At 40.7% G+C, this 22,105-nt stretch overlaps 1 protein-coding gene across 8 annotated transcripts in view; it reads right to left on the reverse strand.

Moving 5' to 3' along the window:
* Positions 1-12,598: 12,598 nt before the first annotated feature.
* Positions 12,599-22,105, reverse strand: part of LOC108293984 (tyrosine-protein phosphatase non-receptor type substrate 1-like) — a 124,400-nt gene continuing 114,893 nt past the window's right edge. For 6 of the 8 annotated variants that reach the window (XM_037733693.1, XM_037733697.1, XM_037733687.1 and 3 more), the window contains 4 exons: positions 18,037-18,351; positions 15,370-15,696; positions 14,210-14,269; positions 12,599-13,585 (listed from right to left, as the gene is read on the reverse strand). In XM_037733693.1, the coding sequence (XP_037589621.1) occupies positions 13,503-13,585; positions 14,210-14,269; positions 15,370-15,696; positions 18,037-18,351 (785 nt within the window). In that variant the 3' untranslated portion in view covers positions 12,599-13,502. Of the gene's footprint in view, positions 13,586-14,209; positions 14,320-15,369; positions 15,697-18,036; positions 18,352-22,105 lie in introns of all 8 variants that reach the window. The other 2 variants (XM_017515685.2, XM_017515691.2) reach the window with 2 other exon arrangements.

Raw genomic sequence — 22,105 nt, forward strand, 5'->3', positions numbered from 1 at the left:
GCTTTGAACAAGAATGAAACAAAACCCATAAGCCCTCATGTCAGAAGGAGATAGATATTTCAAAAAAAAAAAAAAAAAAGGCAACTTTCCCTTCATCTGCTTAAGGAAGAAAAAAAAAGAGTGTGTGGGGGCAGTGACTGGCTTCCTCAAGCCAGTAAAAGACAAGGAAGGTACATAAAATACTCCATGGTATTACTTTACTTCAAAATAGTAGTTTTCCTCGGGCCACTGGAAAATGTTTGATAGTAATCTATAAATGTATACATTTTTAAAAAGTCTAGGTCTAAGGTAATTACTAATCTCTGTGTGTGTGCCTATAAAGAGAAACAATTATTATGACAAAAGAAGATGCTAGAGAAGGAAAATGGAAAAACTTGAGTGGAAATGAACACACAACTGCTCCCCATTCTGGTCTCATGATTCTAAGCAGCCTTTTCCCTGAAAGCCTTCCAAATTAGTTTTGCTTGGGCTAGATGTTATGTCTCCTAATTTTTTTTTCTTTTATCAATCATCAAGAACATAATGTTGAGTTCAAATGATAATCCAACCTGGAATCTGATTTGCTTTTATTCCATTCTTACCTGCAAAAATCATAAACTAAGCTTTATTTCCCCCTTCACTGGGATATTTGTAACGACATGGATCAGACTCCTTGACGTGACTGGGATGTAGCCAGACCTCATAGAAAGTTGTGTTGGCTGACGGAGACTGTCAGTATTTCTAGGAAGGTTGTGTGCAATGAGATAGAACTTCTACAAACGAACTGTCTCAACACTGGAGGAAGTGCAGCCGCCCCCAGTGCAGCCCTGCCTCTTTCTTTGCTCTGCTGCCTTCAGCCATTGGAACTACAGCTTCTAGTACAAGCCCTTTTACCCTCCCAAATGCTTGGCATAAATGTCAAGATCTCTGAAGTGTTGTCTGAACGTTCTTTTGCTTGGCTTCAGGTGCTTCCCCCTCACTCCTGACCCTGAGGATGGGCTGGGGGGGAATTGCTACAGCCCCTAATGACTCCTTCCAAAGATCTTTCCTTTCCCTGCTTCTCTGTACTTTTCAACTATTTATGTAGGTTGGAGGTGGGTGGTTGCTAACACAGGCATGACTTGGTTTTGCAGCTTCTTCCCATGTTCTGCTTAGGTGGTCTAGTATCCTGGAGGTAATCACCATGGGCTCTGCTCTCCTTGACCTTCTCAACGTGTGGAGACAATAGAAGTACTTTCATCTAACAAAATTTCATTATTCACATAGAAACTTACCTTCTTGAGGAAATATTCAAGAAACGAGACTCCTGTCCTTAGAAATACGTGTGCCACCTTCCTGTATGCGTGTCTGAAGGTCCTCAGTATTCTTACCTCTTGAGATGGAGAAGACCTTTATTATTCATTCACAATCCTGTGGGAAGTGCAGGGAGCCCTTCCTTTAGAAAATATGCTGTTTATCTAAAGGTGGAGGTTTGAAGAACAGAGATTTTTAAGTATCACACTCAGAAACATAAGTGTTATGAGAGATAACAGAGTTTCCAATTACAGCCTTAAAACTCAACATATTCAAAATTAAACTTCTGATCTCCCCATCCACCGGTGCTCCATGTGCTGATTTTTCTAACACACTTGATGGCAATGTATTCCAGTCTCTTAGGCCCCAAATCTTGAAGACATCCATGACTTCTCTTTCTCTCTCTCTCACTCTACAGATAAGCAAATCCTATGAGCTCTATATTAAAAATATATCCAGGGAAATTCAGCTTCTGCTTAGGATGATAAAATTCAGAAAGAGTGTCATCTTCACTCTGACTACAAAAATGGATATACAAGAATATACAAGGAACTCAAATTAACAACCAAAAACAAATAACCCAGTTTTAAAGTAGGCAAATGATCTAATTAGACATTTCTCAAAAGAAGACATACAAATAAATGGCCAACAAATATATGGAAAAACATTCAACATCACTAATCAAAACTACAGTGAGACGTCTCATCCCAGTTGAGATTGGCTATTATCAAAAAGACAAAAAATAACAAATTCTGGCAAGGATGTGAAGAAAGGGAAATTCTTATACAGTGTTAGTGGGAACGTAAACTAGTACAGCCATTATTTAAAGCAGTATAAAGATTTCTCTAAAAACTAAAAATAGAATTACCATACAATCCAGCAATTCTACTACTGGGTATTTATCCAAAGGAAAGGAAATCAGAATCTCAAAGGGATGCTTGTGTTTATTACAGCACTATTCACTATTGTAAAGGTATGGAATCAGCATAAATATTCATCAACAGGTGAATGAAGAAAGAAAATGTGGTATATATGCACGATAGAATACTACTCAGCCATTAAAAAAAAAATGCATTCCTGTCATTTTCAGCAACATGGATGAGGCTGGAGGACATTGTTAAGTAAAATAAGCCAGGCACAGAAAGACAAATACCACATGTTCTTACTTATAGTGGGAACCATAAAAAAAAAAATGTAGCCCACAGAAGTAGAGAGTTACAGTTATCAGAGGCTGGGAATGGTAGGGGGTAGGGAGGATACCGAGAAGTTGGTGAACAGATACAAATTTCAGCTAGATGTGAGAAATGAGCTCTGATGTTTCACAGCACTGTAGAGTGCATATGGTAAACTATAAGTTACTGCATTTTTTAAAAAGCTGGAAGAAAGAATTTTGAATGTTCCCAGCACAAAGAAATGATAAGTGTTTGAAGTGCTGGATATCCTAATGACCCTGATTTGATCATTATACTTTGCATGCATGTTTCAAAATATCACTCTGTGCACCATAAATATGTATAATGATTATGTGTCAACTAAAATCAACAAAAAGGAACATCTACAAAAACAAAATGCTACAGCTAACATACTTAATGGTGAAAGATTGAAGCCTTTCTCTCATGATATGGATAGAGACAAGAATGTTTCTTCTCACCACTCTTTTTTAAAAAGCAGGAATAAACAAAAAGTTAATGGTTGTTTAAAGGATAATACTTAAATATTCAGAAAGTTAAAATTAAAAATATCTTGACTAGGGTTTTCTATGCGGTATATCACCATGATGACTCTGATTTTCCCTTTCCCAGAGCAGTTGCTCAGGAGGAAGGTAAAACAACTGATAACAGTCTCTGGGGCTTGCCTTCCCTTCTCAGGCCAGTTGTCCCCTGGCAGATCAAAGCACTGAAATGAAGAAGCAGCATCCTCTCCTCACCCCTCTCTCTTTCCCTTTTTGTTTTCGAGTATTTCTGAATAATAAATGTAAAATTAGGTTTGAATATATACCAAGAGCCAGATGACCACCCAACTCAAGATTGCATTTCATTCAAGGAGACTTAGCACAGAAAGGATTACCCTTCATCTCAGGGATACTGTGACAGAAGTCACAGATCACACATAAATGTCACTTGCAGTCTCTGAGCAAAGACAAAACTATTCATCTGTAAAATGAGGAGATTTGGACCAGGTGGTCCCACCTAGCCTGGCAAGCCAGAGCGAAAGCTCAGATCTTTCACCCTAAAAGGACTTGCTCTCTCTGCTAAAGTGGATGCAGAAAGGAAAGACCATCATACTGTGGCACCAACCTTCTAATATAAAAAAAGAATTGTGTTGGGGTTAAACTGTATCAACAAAGTGCAAATTTTTATCATACTTACAGGATAAATTAATTCTTGATATTTTAAAATTTATGTACGTTGCAAAACATGGACACCGAAGACTTTACTGTGAGTATATAAAATCTGAGTAAGCCAAGTGAATTACTTTAAATCCTGAGAGTCCATACATAATCTTCTGTATCTATTACGCCTCTCTAATTATGCATTCTCTTCCAGGTCCCTCCAACAAGAGTGTTTCATATCTCAGAGGTTCTAAAATGACTTTTTTTAAAAAAAGCTTCCAGAAATTATGATTCAAGGATTTGAAACCCTAATGTTACAGGCAAAATCTCATTTTTATAAAATATGAAGTGCTGTGTTTCTTTCATTCCTAATAGCTCATCAACAGAAGTCACTACTAAATTGCATTTCTACAGCCTTTCCAGGTAGCGGGATACTGCGTGTTTGAGCTCCACCCAACACCCAACAGGAGTGAGAAGTTTCATGTCTTGCAATTCTGCCACTGCATTTATTCCAGGCTTGGAGCGATCTCCAATTTGACACCAGGATGATCATCCTGTCATGCCTTCATTATTTGGAGTGTTGCTGTAACCTGTTCCTTTGTTTGTTTGTTTGTTTTTGGAGAAACACAAGACTTTCCAGATTCCATCTTGTCGGCCAGCTCTTCTGCTGATGTCATCATATCAATCTTATCAACTAAAAAGCCAGAGGTAATTCCTTCCGTGGTTTTGTTTGGGTCTTGCAAAAATTAAAAACAACTTTCTGCAGCACTTGTGTTGGTATTGCCCGATTTTTAACGGCCCTTTCATAGAGCCCGGTAGCATCACAGGTGCCTTTGCTTGCTCACAACTTTGCTTTGTAGAACCAGAATTTAGCAGTTCTTTGGCCTCAGGAATACTGAACAATATGGCAGATATTTCACTAAAAACCACAGCCCTTTCAATGAGCTGCAGACATTCTGTCAGAGTGTTGTTAGTTTGACTGAGCAGTTGAAGCTGTGCTTTCTTTTCTTCCTCTTCTTTTTCAATGCTCTTCCAGAATATTTATTTTATCTATTATTTTTCTTTTGTTTTATGTGTCATAGGAGGCCACTTACAGATTTTCCCCTTAGGTTTCTGTCATTCTTCCAGTTATTTCCTTTGATCCTCTGCTATTATCTTCTTTTCAATATTTGTATTCATTGGGTTCCTTTTGAGACTCCTTTGCCATTCATGATTGTGTCACCAGCTCGAGTTTTGGGAGCTCTCTTGTTGAGAAAATGGAAGAGCCTTTTTCAACTTGGAGTCCAATGCCTGTGCTTTGTGTTGTAAGCTCTTGTGGCATTTGTCCCCATTAGTTCCATTTGCTCTTATGCCAGCAGTGCTGGGAACAACTGAATTTAAGCTGCCAACTGTCAAACTAGGCCTCTGGCTTACGGCTTTTGATTTTTGCAGGGCACACGACCAAGTCCCAAAACAAGGTTGAATGGACTGCTGATCCTGCTTAATGTTTGGATGTCTGCTATTATATCCTCCCTGAAACAAACTGGAGTGTGTCCTGGTTTTGGTGTGTTTACTTTCTGTTCACTAACTTATACATGCTCTTTAGCAATTAACCCTATTAACCTTTACACCCTCGACCACTAATTTTTATTTGATACTTGAGTCCTGCTAAGGGTCTGAACAAACAGAGAGAGAGGGACTGTCTTGGGGGCTTTTTTCCCGGTCTTGCAAGATCCCCTTGAGAGAGTTGCTATGACTTGACTGATAGAAGCTTGACTTGTGTTTCTCTAACAAATTGTTTATTAACTCTTGTCTTTCAGGGCAGCATTAGTCACTGAATATCTGCCCAAGGCTTGTTTAGGAACCAAATTGCTCTTAGTTCAATTATGGGAGTTATTCTTTAACTTATTTATGGTACATTATTGAGAATTTGGCTTGCTTTCAGGGTCTGACAAGGTTTGAGGCAAATTCTCTTCATTAATCTGTTTTAGAAAGCTAACCAAAGATTAATTTTCAGCACGAGTGTTTCCTACGGAGTCTGTACGCTTAGCTTCCTTGATGTGTTTGTTAACTGCTGCTTTGTAGTCTTCAAATCCTGTGCATTAAGTGACCCCCTGGGTTTTCTTGACAGTTCTCCTGTGGTAAATGATCCAGCTTTATGCTCCTGTCAGCTACCACTGGAGGCTTGCAGTTTGGGTTAGAAAAACACTTCCTGAAATCAGCTTTTGTCCAGTTTTAGTAGCTTCAACTTTGGCTCCTGAGACCTTGTAATATTGGCTGGTCTGGCCTGGAGTTTAATGCTGCTGGGCTTTATGCCTTTATCAGGCAAAACAGCATGATTGACAACATTCTGTTGGGTAGATCCGGGCAATTATTTTTGGCTTTTAGATAAGGCTCAGTGTTTGGCACTTGAAGTTCCTTTTGGCTTCTAGGCGCTCGTGGAGCTTTTTTCTCTGTTGTTCTGTGGCAGCAGTGGGGGTGACAGGTCCTGACCTCACCATGACTTCTCAGTGACAGTGTTTCTTCCTCTCTCACCATTTCTCTTCACGATAGTGCTGGAAGTCCTAGCCAGGGCAATAAGGCTAGGAAAGGAAATAAAAGGCATACATATCAGAAAGAAAGAAAGAAAACTGTCTCTATTTGTAGATGACATAATAGTCTTTGTGGGAAATTCTACAGAATCTACAGAACAGACTCTTAGAACTGATATGTGAGTTCAGAATGGTGACAGACTGCATGATCACCATGCAAAAAGTTATCTTTAATTCTGTATATTAGCAATAAAGTCATGAAAACCAAAATTTAAAATATAATATTATTTAAATTGCTCAAAAATGAAGTAGGCATAAATTTAACTTATATAAGACTTGTATGCTGAAAATTGCAAACACTGATTAAAGAAATCAAAGAAGATTCAAATAAAGAGGAGACTATTAGCATCTCCAGAGAAACGGAACCAACAGGATATATATATCAATAGAATGATGAGATGAAATTTACTATGGGAATTGACTCATGTGATCATGGAGGCTGGGAAGTCCTATGATATTCTGTCTGCAAGCTGGAGAACCAGAGAAGCTGGTGGAGTGGCTCGGTCCACATTTGAAGGCCTGAGAACTGGCAGGGGCTGCTGGCATATCTGTCAGTCAGAGGCTAAAGGCCTAAGACCCTAGAGAGATAGAGATGGGGACTAGGGAATCTCATAGCATCTGTATAAGTCTTGGAGTCCAGTGGCCACACACCTGGAGTTCTGATATCTAAGGGCAGGAGAAACTGGTGTCCCAGCTCCAGAAGAAAGAGTGAATGTACCTTTCCTCTGCCTTTTTGTTCTATCCCAGCTAACTGATTGAATGGTGCTCATCCTCATTAGATGAGGACAGACCCAGTCCACCAATTCAAATGCCAATCTCTTCCAGAAACACCCTCAGAGACACACCCAGATATAATGTTTTACCAGCTATCTGGCTATCCCTTAACCCAGTCAAGTTGACACCTAAAATTAACCATCACAGGGAGACATGCTGTAACCATGGACTGGGAACCTCAGCATAATAAAAATGTCAATTCTATCCAAACTGATATGAAGGTTTAACACAATTTCAATCAGAATTCTAGACACATTTTTGTAAATGTACATAAGACCATTTTAAAATTTATATAGACAAAGGAAAAAAGAGAACTAAAAGGTCAAAACAATAAAGTGGAAGGAACCAATACGCCTGGTTTTAAGATATGATAAAGATGCAGTAATCAGAATTTTGTGATATTGGCGGAGGAATGTAGACACATAGATCAATGGTACAAGATAGAAAAACTGGAAGCAGCCCCATACAAGTACAGACAGTTGATTTCTAAAAGTGGCAAAAGTGATTCAATAAAGGAAGGATTGATTCCTTAAGTGAAAAAATGTTTTCAACAAAAGTTGCTGGATATCCATAAACCGAAGTGAACCTCAACCTGACCCTCATGCCATGCCTTATACAAAAATTATCTCAGAATAGATTATAGGTTCACAGATAAAATATAAAACTATAAAACGTTTAGGAGAAAATCTTCAGGCTCTAGGGCTTGATGATGGATTCTTAGACCTGACATCAAAAATGATCAATTTTAAAAATTGATAAATTGGATTTCATCAAAATTTAAAATTTTGCTTTTCAAAGTGCCATGTTAAGGATTGAAAACAAAGCTGCTGACTGGGAGAAAATATTTGCAAACCACACATCTGAAAAGGGTTCGAAACTAGGATATCTCTCTCAAAATTCGACAGTTAGAAACAACAAAACAAGATGAAAAATTCCATGACAAGTGGGTAAATGTGGGAAAACTCAAACTGTTTTTCCTCTGCACTCATAACAGCAATAATCAACACAGAAGACTTCTGTGACCAAATGTTGGAGATTTCTTCCCATCAACAAGCAAGCAATCAATTCTGCAGCAGACACTCAGCTGGGTATCCTCAAGTCAATTTTAATCTGATGCTGTCTATTCTGAAGGTAACGTCAGATACCACAGGAGTGAGCACTGAGTCCCATGAGACTTCTCCCCACTTCCAATGCCAATTGCCAGGAATATGTTTCTGACTGACTGGCTATAAATCACAGATCTCATGACTTCCTCCTGGGGTTTAATTAATCTGTGTCACTATGTAGGCATGATTGATTTAATCATTCAATCAACTTAATCTTCAGGTCCCCTGATTGTCTTGGTCTTTCTGATGACCAGTCCCTATCCCAAAGCTACGTAGGGGCTCCCAACCATCAGTCAATTCATTAGGATACAAAAAGACATCTCTTTGGAGAGTCTAAGGACTTTAGGAGTTGTTTGGCAGTAAACAGAGTTGAAGACCAAATATATATTACACAATATCACAATGGGAGAAAGACATAAAGAGACATTTTACCAACAAGGATATATAGGTAGCAAATAAACACGTGAAATGATGCTTCCATCACTAACCATCAGGAAAATGCAAATTAAGATCCCAGTGAGATATTATTACTATGTACCTAACAGAACAGTTATTGTAAAACATAATGACAATACCAAATGCTGACTAGGATGTGGAGAAACTGCATATCTAATACATTGCAAGTGGGAATGTAAAATAATAGAGCCACTCTACAAAATAGGTTGGCAACTTCTTTAAAAGAACTAAGTATACACTTACTATACTACATGATCCAGCAATTGCGCTTCCATGCATTTGTCCCAGAAAAATGAAAATTTATGTACACACAAACACCTGTGCACAAATATTTACATCGGATTTATTTGTAACAGCAAAACACTGGAAACAACGGATGTAAGACAAATTTGTCTTACAAGTGAATGGTTAAACAAACTGTGTGCATCTACACAATGAAATACCACTCAGCAATAAAGTAAATTTTTTATATATGCAACGACTTGTAAGGTTCTCAAAGGCATTATGTTGAGTGAAAAAGTCAAACCCAAATGTTACATACTGTATGATTCTATTTCTATAACATTGTCAAAATTACGGCTATATAGAAGAGATGAGCATTTGCCAGAGACTTAGTATAGTGAGGGTGCATGTCAGTATAAAGAAGTAGCACTAGGGAGACATTTATGATTATGGAATTGTCTGTATTTTGACTATAGTGGTGATTCCACAAACATACACAGGAGAGGCTCAACATAGGCAAAAGCTGGGAATATCACCAGACTCCACTGGAAATAATGTTCAGCGGGGCACAATGGTTCATGTCTGTAATCCTAGCACTTTGGGAGGCAGAGGTGGGTGGATCACTTGAGGTCAGGAGTTTGAGACCAAACTGGCCAACATGGTGAAACCCCATCTCTACTGAAAATACAAAAATTAACCAGGCATGGTGGTGCACATCTGTAATCCCAGCTACTCGGGAGGCTGAGGCAGGACAATTGCTTGAATCCAGGGGGTGGAGGTTGCAGTGAGCCAAGATCATGCCATTGCACTCCAGCCTGGGTGACAGAGTGAGGCTCCATCTCAAAAAAAAAAAAAAAAGAAAGAAAGAAAAGAAAGAAAGAAATGATATTCAAATACTCATTACGATATAGACATTCATTCTTAATTTATTCCAAATTATAATATAATCATATTAAGGTGATGGGGAATAGAAAGTGTTCATGTGTGGCATTAAGTCAGCAATGACAGAGCATTATATTCCCATCTGCAATGGTGGGAAGTCAAAAATAATGCCTAATACCGAAAAAGGAAGAAGTGGCGATATGGAGCATGTTATACGAGATATGGCAGTAAGATCTAAGATCATCCATTAAAAGTTGAAAATAGTTGCTTCTGGGAGGTAGAATATGGTTGGATGTTAGGGAGACTCCAGTTTTCATATGTAGAACTTATTTAACTATTTGACTCAAATGTGTACATGTAACTTGATAAACACTAATTTAGATCATTAGATGAATATTATAAGAGTTACACGTAAAGGCCAGGTTCAGTGGCTCACACCTGTAATCCCAGCACTTTGGGAGGCCGAGGAGGGTGGATCACTGAAGGTCAGGAGTTCGAGACCAGCCTGGCAAACATGGTGGAACACTCTGTCTCTACAAAAATACAGAAATTAGCTGGCCGTGGTGGCATGCACCTGTAATCCCAGCTACTCAGAGGCTGAGACAGGAGAATCGCCTGAACTCTGGAGGCAGGTGTTGCCATGAGCTGAGATCATGCCGCTGCACTCCAGCCTGGGTGAGAGAGCAGCACTTGACTCAAAAAAAAAAAAAAAAAAAACAGTTATACGTGAAAGGAATATCCATACTATTAGCACTAGTAAAAGAATTTCATAAGCTTTCCAGCTGTAAGATTGATGTTCAAAACTCAATTGCAATCCTATTCAGTAGTCAAAAAACACTGAAAAAACTAATAAATTTTTAAGATTCCATAAACTAGAAAACATTAAGGGCAGCTCTAACTGACGATGCATACAACCATTATGGAGAAAAAAACTGCAAAATTGTAAGCTGAACTTCATAAAATAAAACCTAAATAAATAGAGGTATACCACGTCCATAAATGGAAGACTCAACACTGAAAAACATGTAAATTTCTCCAAAATAACATATGAATTCCATGGAATCAAATAATAAATCTAAAAGTATTTTTCATGAAACTTGACAAAGTGAGTCTAACATTCATTTTGGTCAAGAATAGTTACAACAATTTTGGATAAGGAATGGTGAGACGCTTTGCCCAAAAGATGTCAAAACACACGGCAGAGCTATGCTAAGACAGGTACAAGCATACCTCGGTGGTATGCAGGGGAATGTGGTGGCTAGTTCGATCATCTATTGAGAGCACTAAAGCTTTCTCCATATCAGCAATAAGGCTGTGTTGCTTTCTTACCATTCTTGTGCTCACTGGAGTAGTATTTTTAATTTCCTTCAAAAACTTTTCCTTTGCATTCACAACTGGCTGAGTGTTTGGTGCAAGAGGGCTAGCTTTCAGCCTGTCTCAGCTTTGGGCAAACCTTTTTTACTAAGCTTCATGTTCAGATGTGATTTAAAGTGAGAGATTTGCAACTTTCGCTTTCACTTGAGCACTAAGAGGCCATTGCAGGGTTATTAATGGGCTTAATTTCAGGCCAATGTGTCTCCCTATCTTAGGGAAAATAGGGAGGCCTGAGGAGAGGGAGCAATATGGGGGAACGGCCAGTAGGTGGAGCAGTCGGAACACGAAAGACATTTTTCCAAGTGTGCTGTTTCGTATGGGCATGGTACGTGGATCCCCAAAACCAATACAATAATATCATCAGAGATCACTAATCACGGATCACCGTAACAGATATAGAATTTGAAATATTGCAAGAATTACCAAAATGTGACAGAGACACGGAGTGGGGATATGCTATTGGGAACGGCACCAATAGACTTGCTTCACGCAGGGTTGCCGCAAACTGTCAATTTGTGAAAAACGCAGTATCTGTGAGGTGCAGCAAAGTGAAGCACAGTTTAATTTGCCTGTATTGACAGAGAGCTAGACAAGCAGATCAGCGGAACAAAGAGCTCATCAAAGCAACCACAGATTTATAGACACTCACTGTACGGCAAAGGTGGTGTGCATATCAGGTAGTGCTGGATAATTGATCCTTCTAGAAAAAAGATAAGATTCCCACCACCTATTAAAAAAAATAAGATTCCTACCATCCATAATGCATACACACACGTGCGCACACACACCACCAGGAAAATATAGTGAGATGTGGTGGTGAGCATCTGTAATCCCAGCTCCTTGGGAGGCTGAGAGAAGAGAGTTGCTGGAACCCAGGAGGCGGAGGCTGCAGTGAGCCAAGATCGCACCACTGTACTCCAGCCTGGGCGATGGAGTGAGACTCCATCTTGGAAGAGCTTTTTCCAAGTTTTCTTCTTTTTATAGTTCCAAATCTTACATTTAAGTCTTAAAAAGATAAATTTAATAAAAATGCACAAGGTTTATAAAGCTGTTTGTAAATGACATAAAAGACAACAGGAAAAAAATACAGAAGTATACAGCGATCCTGAAAAAGCCAACATTGATACCACTGTATGTATGGTAGAGGAATACTCCGGCAGTGTACATCCAATTCCCTCTCCCAACCTTGGTGCCGTTGCTCCATGTATTGTATGATATTGATACATTATCATCATACCCACATTGCCTTATTATTTTTAGCTTTAAACATTCACTTACCATTTACAGAGTTTCATTTAAATGTCTTTTAAATTTATGCATCTATTTACTTTTTCTGTTCTTCATTCTTTTGTATGGATCCAGATTTACACCTGGTGTCATTTTCTTTGTGCCTGCAGGGTGTCTGCTAATATTTCTTACCATTCAAGTCTGTTGGTGATTATTTTTTTTTATTTTGTTTGATTTTAAATTATGTTAATATTGGAATAGAAGGAAGGAAAACTTAACTCTTTAACTTACTAAAAGATAACTATTTAAAAAATGCAATAAACATTCAAAAAAATTATATATATATATAGTGAGATGAAAGGCATAGACGGAAAGAGTAAAACTTGAGCAACAATTAGAAACTTGTTTTTATATAACAAAAGCTCCCAAATCATACCAGTACTGCAGCTTTGTGAGCCAAGCTAGAGGAACAAGAGGAAGTCTCCCACACATGCCCAAGGAAACAAATATAAGAATGTTTGTGAAAGTTGTACTAGCAAAACACTGAATGAAGCTTCAACATCATGAGAAGAATTGATAAATTGTAGCATAATCTTACAATAGAAGACCACAGAATAGTGGAAAATTAAAATGTGACTTCATATATCAACAGGAATAAACCTCTCAAACTGTGTTAAGCATAAAAAATAAAGTTCTAAAAAATAAAGTTCTAAAATGCATTTATATAATGTTAAAAATATGAAAACTAATCCTATACATTGATAAAGATTTACACATATGTTATAAAGGTATAAAATCATGCCTGAGAATGATAAACACCAAATTCAGAACAGCATTTTTTTTTTTTTTAAGAAAAGAACTGAAGAACACGATGGCAAAATGTTAATATTTTACAAAGTAGGTCCATGAGTATTGTTTGTATTTTTTTGTACATTTCAGAAGACAAAAATGCTTATGCAACTTGCCAGTGATTTCAAAATACATGTGTGTTCAAATGAAATCATACTTTCAAAAGCCCTACTCAAAAGTAAAAATTGCTCTGAAAATTAAGGATTGTTCATGACCAGGGGTAGAATGGAAACTTCTTTTCTTGATCAGTTTGATTCTCTTGGGTAGGAGCAGGGCCAATTTGAAACTCAGTACATCGGAATCAAGACATCCCTGGAGTCCTCATGAAGAAAATCCGTCCCTGACTCAGCTCCAAAAGTCTGAGGGAAGGAACACCGGGAGGGTGTGCAGAAGGGAGCGTGTCCATGATGGGGGTGGCAGGGACGAACTGAAGGGTCATTAGTCACCTATAAGTCCCTGCAGCTTCTCCCCACTTGAAGCCCTTGGAGAGGGCTGGAGGTTAATGTTTCTGCATGCAGGAGCTGTAAAGAAAAATAATTGTTCATTCACCTTTGTTTATTCATGTATTAATTTCACAAATATTTATTGAGCACCTACTATATGGCAGGTATTCTGCTTGGTCTGGATTCATGGCACAGATCAGAAATAAAGCCCCTACTCATTACACCCCAACACCACTTTTTGGGTTCTAAACTCCCTCCCATAACCACATTCATCTTTGCCGCTAGTCAGAACCTCCAAGTCCCGTGAATAGGTTCTATTCATTGATTTTAGCAATACTTTCCTAATGCGTCCCCAAAATATATCATATGAAAACAGAAACATATAACAGTGTATTAGGGGACTCTGGAGTTTGGGTCTCAACAGTCATACCACTCCCACACCTTGGATTCCCCTGCCTCCATCTCCAGGGTCCCAGAAAATGGAATTTGAAACCCTTCCACCTCCAGGGCACTACACAATGCACAGAGCTGAAAGACTCTGGGAATTCCAAAAAACATTTGGAGAAAATAAAGGGTGTTCCCAAACTTCCTTTGAGGTTTGAGGGTACCCTTGAGGGCACCTGTGACGTTGTGGGCTTGCCCTATAGGCCTCTTGCCAACCTGTCACCCAGTCCCAAAGACTAAGGCCCATCCTATGTTCACCTGTCACAGGTTCCACCTCCTGCAGATGTAGGTCACTGTGAAACTCATCACCAGCAGCACCTTGAGGCCCAAGAGGAAAACCACAAAGATAACGGCAGGCATCTCTGGACCTAAATGCCAAGGGGTAGAAGGAGCCATCACATGGGGGCTCTGTGAGTTTAAATGCCCTCTCTGAGGTCATGTAGCCAAGAAGTTCCAGAGCCTGCAGGTTGCATTCGATTCTGATTCCAAATCCATGTCTTTTCTCTATATTTAGTTCTGTCTTGGAAATAAGAGATGACCTTGATCTGAAAGCCTCACCTTGAATTTGGCTCAACAAATGCTGATTTGAATATCTGACACACACTAGCCACTGTGCAAAGCTTTAGAGGTACAAACCCAAGTAATCATATAATCACCTCCATGTCCCAAAGGCCTGTGGTTATTTAAGATAACTTTGCCACAATCTTAAGAGTTTGGTATCATTAGCACCATTTTCTAGATGAGTAAACTGAGGTTATGGGAAGATAATTAACTCAGCTGCCTAAGTTTACAAAGCCGTAACTACTGGAAACCAAATTTTACAATAATCGTACCTGAATTCAAATAGTAGTATCAATAGTTGACATTTATTATAGACCATATGTAAAGTTTACATGTGTTAATTTATTTAATCTTCATAAAGACTATGAATTAGGAAACTTTATTAGACACTATCCACAGATGAGCAGACTGAAGCACACAGAGGTGCAGTGTCTGTGCAAGAATCAAGCGGAAGAGCCTATATCGCTGGAGCAGACATCATGCAAGTACGTTTTATGTACAGGCAAGCTCACCTCCATATTACTGAAACAAATATTTTAAACAAGAGAGCCTTGCTGACAGCCATCTCAGAAGCACCAGTAGTAAGTGAGTGCACTAAGCTGAACCCTCTCTTGGGAACTTTGAAGGAGATTGAGCCAGACGATCACTCTTTCCACAGAAATTAAAGAACGTTTAGGATGGACAGATTTAAAGGAATCCACTGGCCAGAAACCATTCTGGTTATTTAAGGAATCACAGACTCTCAAGTGGGTAAGATCTCATTGATTATCAAGCTCCCCCTCCTTCCAGTACCTTCTGAAACCCACTAAGGATACAGGAGTGACCCCAGGAACTCATAGAAGAAGAGGTGAACTTACCTGTGCTCCCAATGAGCTTACATGTGGTGTGGGCTGTTGTGGACAGTATGAGGTTGGCCCGTTTGGGAAGCTGTCCCTCATGTTCCACCATGCAGGTGAGCACCCGCTCAAGCCCCTGCACTGATGCATTCACCAGCAGCACATTTTCCACGGTGTAGGACCCATCATCCTTCTTCTTGGATGTGGGTTGCTCAGTGTCTTTGAGTGTACGGCAGTCCTCTAGCCAGGTAAGATGCACGTTTTGTGGGTAGAATCTCTGCACGAGGCAAGTAACAGCCACCAAGCTGGAGGAGGTGGAAGACTGGGACACTGTCACTGCAGGGGGAACTGATAAAGCCGAGAGAAAGCAAACAATTATTGTGGGAAGCCATCTGTAGGTGCTTGGGAGCTCCTTCATGATGGAGTCATCTGCCTAGGGCATAACCAGAGCCTGCCACAGAGGAATACTAAGGTATTGGTTAACAAATGCACACATAAAGAAATGCATGATTGAATAACAGCACAAATTCATGAGTGAATGCATGCTTGGATGGATGGATGGATGCATGCTTGGATGAATGGATGGATGGATGGATGCATGCTTGGATGAATGGATGGATGCATGGATGGATGGACAGATGCATGCATGGATGGATGGATGCATGGATGGATAGATGGATGGGTGGATGAAAGCCATCTAATCTTTCTTTTCTTTTTCACTTTAGCCATTGAAGATAAAAAGATGAGGTATGATTGCCAGTGAAGAAGCTACAAATCATTTAACTCACTCTACGACTAGATAATTTAAGGATTTGAAGATTCATAGATTCTAAGTCTTAGAATCCAAGATATTAAGATTTTCCATAGGAAGGAACTTCAGATTAGAGAGGTCAAGTAACTTGCCCAAGGTCACAAGTAGCAAAGCTGGGATTATACCAGAGACAGTAGGTTTTACCTTTATGCCATTCTAACACCCAAACTATAAGGCTATAAGCATTTATGATTCCAGGCTTCCAAAATTATGATCTAATAACTTCTAGAATATTTTTCAGCCAGATATTCAGCTATTCAATAGAATGTATTCACAATAAGGAAAATTGGACAAATTTGAAATCCTACAAAACACTAAATTATTTAGTAGACTTCTTATGAACACACAACATGGTGCAGCTCTAACACTAAACTGAGGGCTGGGAGATCTGGCTTCTGGTCCTTGCTCTGATACTACAGCCAACTGCAAGATCTGATGCAAACCGCTTTCCCTCTGTTTCTAAGACTCTAAAACTATGAAAGTCTCTGAGGTCAGATCAGCTCTCATGGGTCTAGTTAAGAGAGATTTCAGCTCTTGATCTAGGGTAGAGGAAGCAACTCTTTCAGTAGTGCAATGTGAAGGAGTTACAAGAATCCAACTCCCAAATATTCTTTTCTCACCCTCAACCTGCCCAGACTTGTAAAATTCTATCAATGATGTTGCTAGTGGCAGCTGAGGCCAACACACTCCATGAGCTTATTGCCTGTACTTAGTCTTTCTTCGTCAGCACACAGGGAGAGCACAGGGATCTCACCACGCAAAGAGCAAGGCCTGAGAACGGAGGACTCCAGGTGCTGAAGGCCTGGCAACTGGGGTGGTGCCCACGGAGAACAGGGCAGGGTAAGTTGCCCCCAAGCAATTGTCATGGGTTCTAGGTGGCAAGGACAAAAAATAACAAATAAAAAGGATAAGAGGCTGAGACAGCCCATTTCAACCACCAGTGAGTTTTCCTGGCTATGTGGTGTCGGGGCCAGTGTTGGGAGGACAAAGGCCTGAGCACAGCTACTGACAGCTGCTCCCATCCACCGAATGTCAATGTTTGAGGTGGTGTGCATGCATTTTCTCATTTAATTCTCACGAAACCAAATAAGGTAAACGCTGAAGCTTCTTGGTATAGAAAAAAAAAAAGTGCCACTTGGAGCCTATACAAGATCAGCCCTCTATTTCATAGAGATTGTAAAAAAGGAATTGGTTGGAACTTCATCTTGAAAAGCATTTCTATTTAAAAATATTTAAATATATTCTATATTTATATTTGTATATAAATATAGAATATAATTGCAGAGAGGCACCAACTCTTAGAATAATAAGTGTTGGGAGTGGACAGAAGCTGGCATCATTTTTTCCTGAGAATTTATACTATAGTACCAACAAATTCTTCATTTCAAATCTCACATTTATAGCACAATCATTAAAACATAATTTTGAAAAATTATTTGAAATTATTTGAGGAATCGCAACACTGTCTTCCACAATGGTTGAACTAATTTACACTCCCACCAACAGTGTAAAAGCGTTCTTATTTCTGCACAGGATCACTAGCATCTGTCATCAATCTGGAAGATGTCCAGATTCCAGGAAGGTATCTGTCACCGGTCTACAGATGAAAGAAGCGAGCTCTGAGAAGTGCTGTGAAGAATAATAATAATAATTAACAACCACAGTGGCCACTTCTGAGTAGTTAGTATGAGCAAGGCACCGTGTAAAGTAAGCACTTTACAGGTGTTATTTCACTACGTTCTTGCCTAAATCAAATGAGGGATGTGCTTGCTTATCATCGGGGCTTCTTCCTCATTTTTCATTGAGGAAACTGAGGCTCAGTGAAGTCCCCACCCAAACTCTGCACTACCTCAGCTTAGCAGAGAGAAAGATCTTACCCCGGAGGTACTGGTCCAGGTCAATGGTTTTCTGGAAAAACGGCATCAACTTGTGCTCGACATAGCAAACGACATGGGAGAGCACATCATCCTCTGTCAGCGGGACGAGCACACTGCTGGTCACATTGTAGGTGCGTCCACTGCGGCGGATGCTGGTCTGGGGCTTTGGGAGCTTGTGTTTGTTTTTAAGCCAGGTCACAGTAACCTGGTTTGTCGAGAAGCCAGAGGATGTGTAGGTCAATCGGATCCTTGTGCCAGGTTCAGATCGCTGAAGGGGTCCTTGCAACTTGTGAGGCTGAGGCTGGGCATGCCTGCCTGCAAGGATAGACCCCTCCCATGAGAGCACACAGAGGTGCCTGAATCGCAGCATAAACAAACCCACAGCATCTGCCAAGAAGCCCATTGCTTCCTCTTTTATAAGATTGGAAGGTTATGTTCTGATAGGAACCAGTTTCTGAATCTGATGTCAGAGGACAGACAATGAACCTGTAGCAATGGGCAACAGCAGTTTCAACTCCTATGGACACTGCATAGTGAACACCCACATGGCACTCACCTTGCCTACAGGCTCTTCCCTAATTCACGGAGTTCTCACAGCAGCCCTCAGAAGTGGGAGCTGTTACTATCCCCATTTCACAGATGAGGAAACTGAGGCCCAGGCAGGATAAATAATTTGTCTAAGATCCACTAGTCAGTGGCAGAGCTAGGGATCTTACAGGCAGTCAGGCTCCACAGTCTGTGCCCCTGACTGTCACCCAGCCCTACCCTCAGTGTTTGAAAATGGAAGAGAACCTCCCTTCTCAGAGGCCGGGCCATGGAGAAGAGGTTAGAACCATAGAGAAGAGATTAGGAGCATAGACTTTGGGATCTCACTCAACTCAAGTTTACATTTCCAACTCTCCACTGGAGCCCAAGCAACTTAACTCTCTAAGCCTCAGTTTTCTCATCTGTAAAATGGGAATGCTTTTTTTTTTTTAATAGAAAAATGGTTTAAATTTTATAATAATTGTTCATCCCATTTTTATATCTGGAGTATAATTAAATTCAGACTTCCCTTGTTTATTTAGCCATTAGGTTTGATGAAATACATTTTTCTTTTCTTTTTTTAATTTTATTTTACTTTAAGTTCTGGGATACATGCATAGAATGTGCAGGTTTGTTACATAGGTAAACGCGTGCCACAGTGGTTTGCTGCACACCTGTCAAACCGTCACCTAGGTAGTAAGCCCTGCATGCATTCCTACTGGTCCTGATGCTCTCCTTGCCCTCGCCTGCTGCAACAGGCCTTGGCGTGTGTTCTTACTGTGCGGCTCCCACTTGTGAATGAGAACAGATTTGATTTTCTCTTCCTGTATTAGCTGCTGAGGATAATGGCTTCCAGCTTTATCCATGTCCCTGCAAAGGACACAATCTCATTCGTTTTTATGGCTGCATAGTATGCCATGGTGTATATGTACCACATTTTATTTATCCAGTATATTCACGATGGGCATTTGTGTTGATTCCACGTCAAGGAATTAATTTTACTGCTTTGCTATTGAGAGTACTGCTGTAATGAACATACCAATGTGTGTGTCTTTGTAATAGAATGATTCATATTCCTTTGGGTATGTACCCAGTGATGAGATTGCTGGGTCAAATGATATTTTTAGTTCTAGATCCTTGAGGAACAATGTAAAAGTGTTCCTATTTCTCCACAGCCTTGCCAGCCTCTTTAATTTCTTGACTTTTTAATACTCGCCATTCTGACTGGTGTGAGGTGGCATCTCACTGTGGTTTTGATTTGCATTTCTTTCAGAGTTAATTAATAAATTAAGGGATGTAACTAGTGTAGATATGTGGCACACAGTAATCACCATATAAATGGTAACTATCAGCATCACAAGCTCACGATGACCTTCCAAGGAATTATTCTTAATCATATTTCTAATATTAACAGATTTTAAAAAAAAAAAAGGCTCAGAGAGGGTTACTGACTCATCCGAGGGCCTCACAATGAACAGAACTGACATTGTGACTCAGGAGTTCTGACTCCAAGTCAAGGCCTTTTTCTGTCACATCACAGCTGCCTCTCCTTCTGCACAGTTGGCTCTATAATAATCAATGACCTTCAATATTGTCCTACTTGCAGCTCAGCTCTGGCCTAGGCACTATGGAGACTGCGTGTAGTCATTGCAGAGAACTTGCATTGTCCAGATGCCAGGCAGGAGTCAAGGAAAGGAATCCTAAGCAGAGCTCTTTGAGGTGAGTGTAACAATTGTCATTGCACCGACGGGGAACTTGACCCAGAAAAAGAGTTGCAGCTGGGCACAGTAGCTCACATCTGTAATCCCAGCACTTTGGGAAGCTGAGGCAGGTGGATCACCTGAAGTCAGGAGTTCGAGACCAGACGGACCAACATGGTGAAAACCCGTCTCTACTAAAAATACAGAATTAGCCGGGAGTGGTGGTACACGCCTGTAATCCCAGCTACTTGGGAGGCTGAAGCAGGAGAATCACTTGAACCTGGGAGGCAGAGATTGCAGTGGGCTGAAATCACACCACTGCACTCCAGCCTGGGCAACAAGAGCAAAACTCCATCTCAAAAAAGGAAAAGGAGTTGTTTTGTCTTAGGTCACATGGCTGGGGACACTGATCTGTTTGACTCCAAAGTTTGGCCACCTTGAAACATAAGAGCCAGTCCCTGCTTCAAGGATGTGTGTGTGTAATTGTGGAAGACTGGTGTAAACGGAATAAAAGCCTGGGTCGGGGGATTCTCAGAATGCCCTTGTGTTTTAAGTACTAGTTGTGAGAACTAAATGGTGTGGCCAGATAAGACTACACAATCCAGGAAGAAATAAATGTCAAGAATAGAGCATTTAAAATTGAGAATGGAGCAGAGACTTGAGATAACACTAAGCTTTGTGTTCTCAGGCAGGATAGGAAAGAAAAATGCAGAAAAACACATTGAATTTTTGAACAGGCATGCCTTCATTTTAACCCCAGCTCTGCTGTTGGGGACCTCTGAAAGCTGGCTCCCTGTGCTAGCTCTGGGCTCTGTTGTAGGATCAGATAACATATCTGAGGATGCCTAGTGTGCAGTATATGCTCAGTGGGTGTCAGCCAGCAGGAACGGAGACGGCGTGGGAAGTGCATAAGAGCTGGAGCTGATGAAGGCTTTTATGGGCCAGGTTAGGGAAGGATAGCTGCACCGCTTTGTTAACACCACATAGAAAGGGGCCTAAATGCCAGAAAAGGAAGGGGCTGCCCTTCCCCCTGCAGATCATGGGGCCCCACAAAGCTACATAGGGGAGCTGCATAATCGAAGGGATGCTCCCAGGAGGTTAATCTTGCAGCAGTGGGCCAGATATACGGTATGCAGGCAAAAGAGGACAGTAAGAGACGTAAACCTCAGCATGAGTCAATAAAGAAATATTGTAACTTGCTTCTGATCAGAAAGGACCAGTTTAGAGTTTTTCAGCCAGACCTGTACATCCTGCTGGGTGAGTGTTTTTCTTATTTCTGCTGGACAACAGAAATACACACACACAAAAAAGCATGGGGAAATTGAAAGCTGAGTGGGATCATTCCCCCTGAGAATTCTGACAGCAGCCAGATAGAGGCCAGTTGTATCAGGGAGAGAGAGAATGGGGCTGGAGCACCCTGGTGTGAATGCAGATGGGCTGTTATTGCGGGTCCGGCACCCGTGCACCCTTGCCCTGGCAGGGGCCTGTGTGTAACACTGCTGCACGGAGGCATACACCCTCAGTGCCCGCACGGGACCGTCCTTTCCCGCTTCATGTGGATCTGGAGAGCTGTGAGTCTATATGCTGGCTTACCCCCAGCTCGCCAGGCCCAGCCAATCCTAGTAACCCCCACCCACCCTCTCGGACCCTGTCTGCCCCCACCATCCAGCCAGCCCCCTCTGGGCCAGTAACTCATTCTCCCAAGCTGATCCAAGCTGGACCAAAGGAAAGCAGACCGCTCTCTTTGGGTCTGAATTGCCGGCAGACGGCTCCCTCTTGTGGAGAAAATCGTGTGAGGACACACACACACACACACACACACACACACACACACACACACACAG

Source organism: Cebus imitator, unplaced genomic scaffold (assembly GCF_001604975.1).
Source record: "Cebus imitator isolate Cc_AM_T3 unplaced genomic scaffold, Cebus_imitator-1.0 Scaffold18, whole genome shotgun sequence".
Lineage (NCBI taxonomy): Eukaryota > Metazoa > Chordata > Mammalia > Primates > Cebidae > Cebus > Cebus imitator.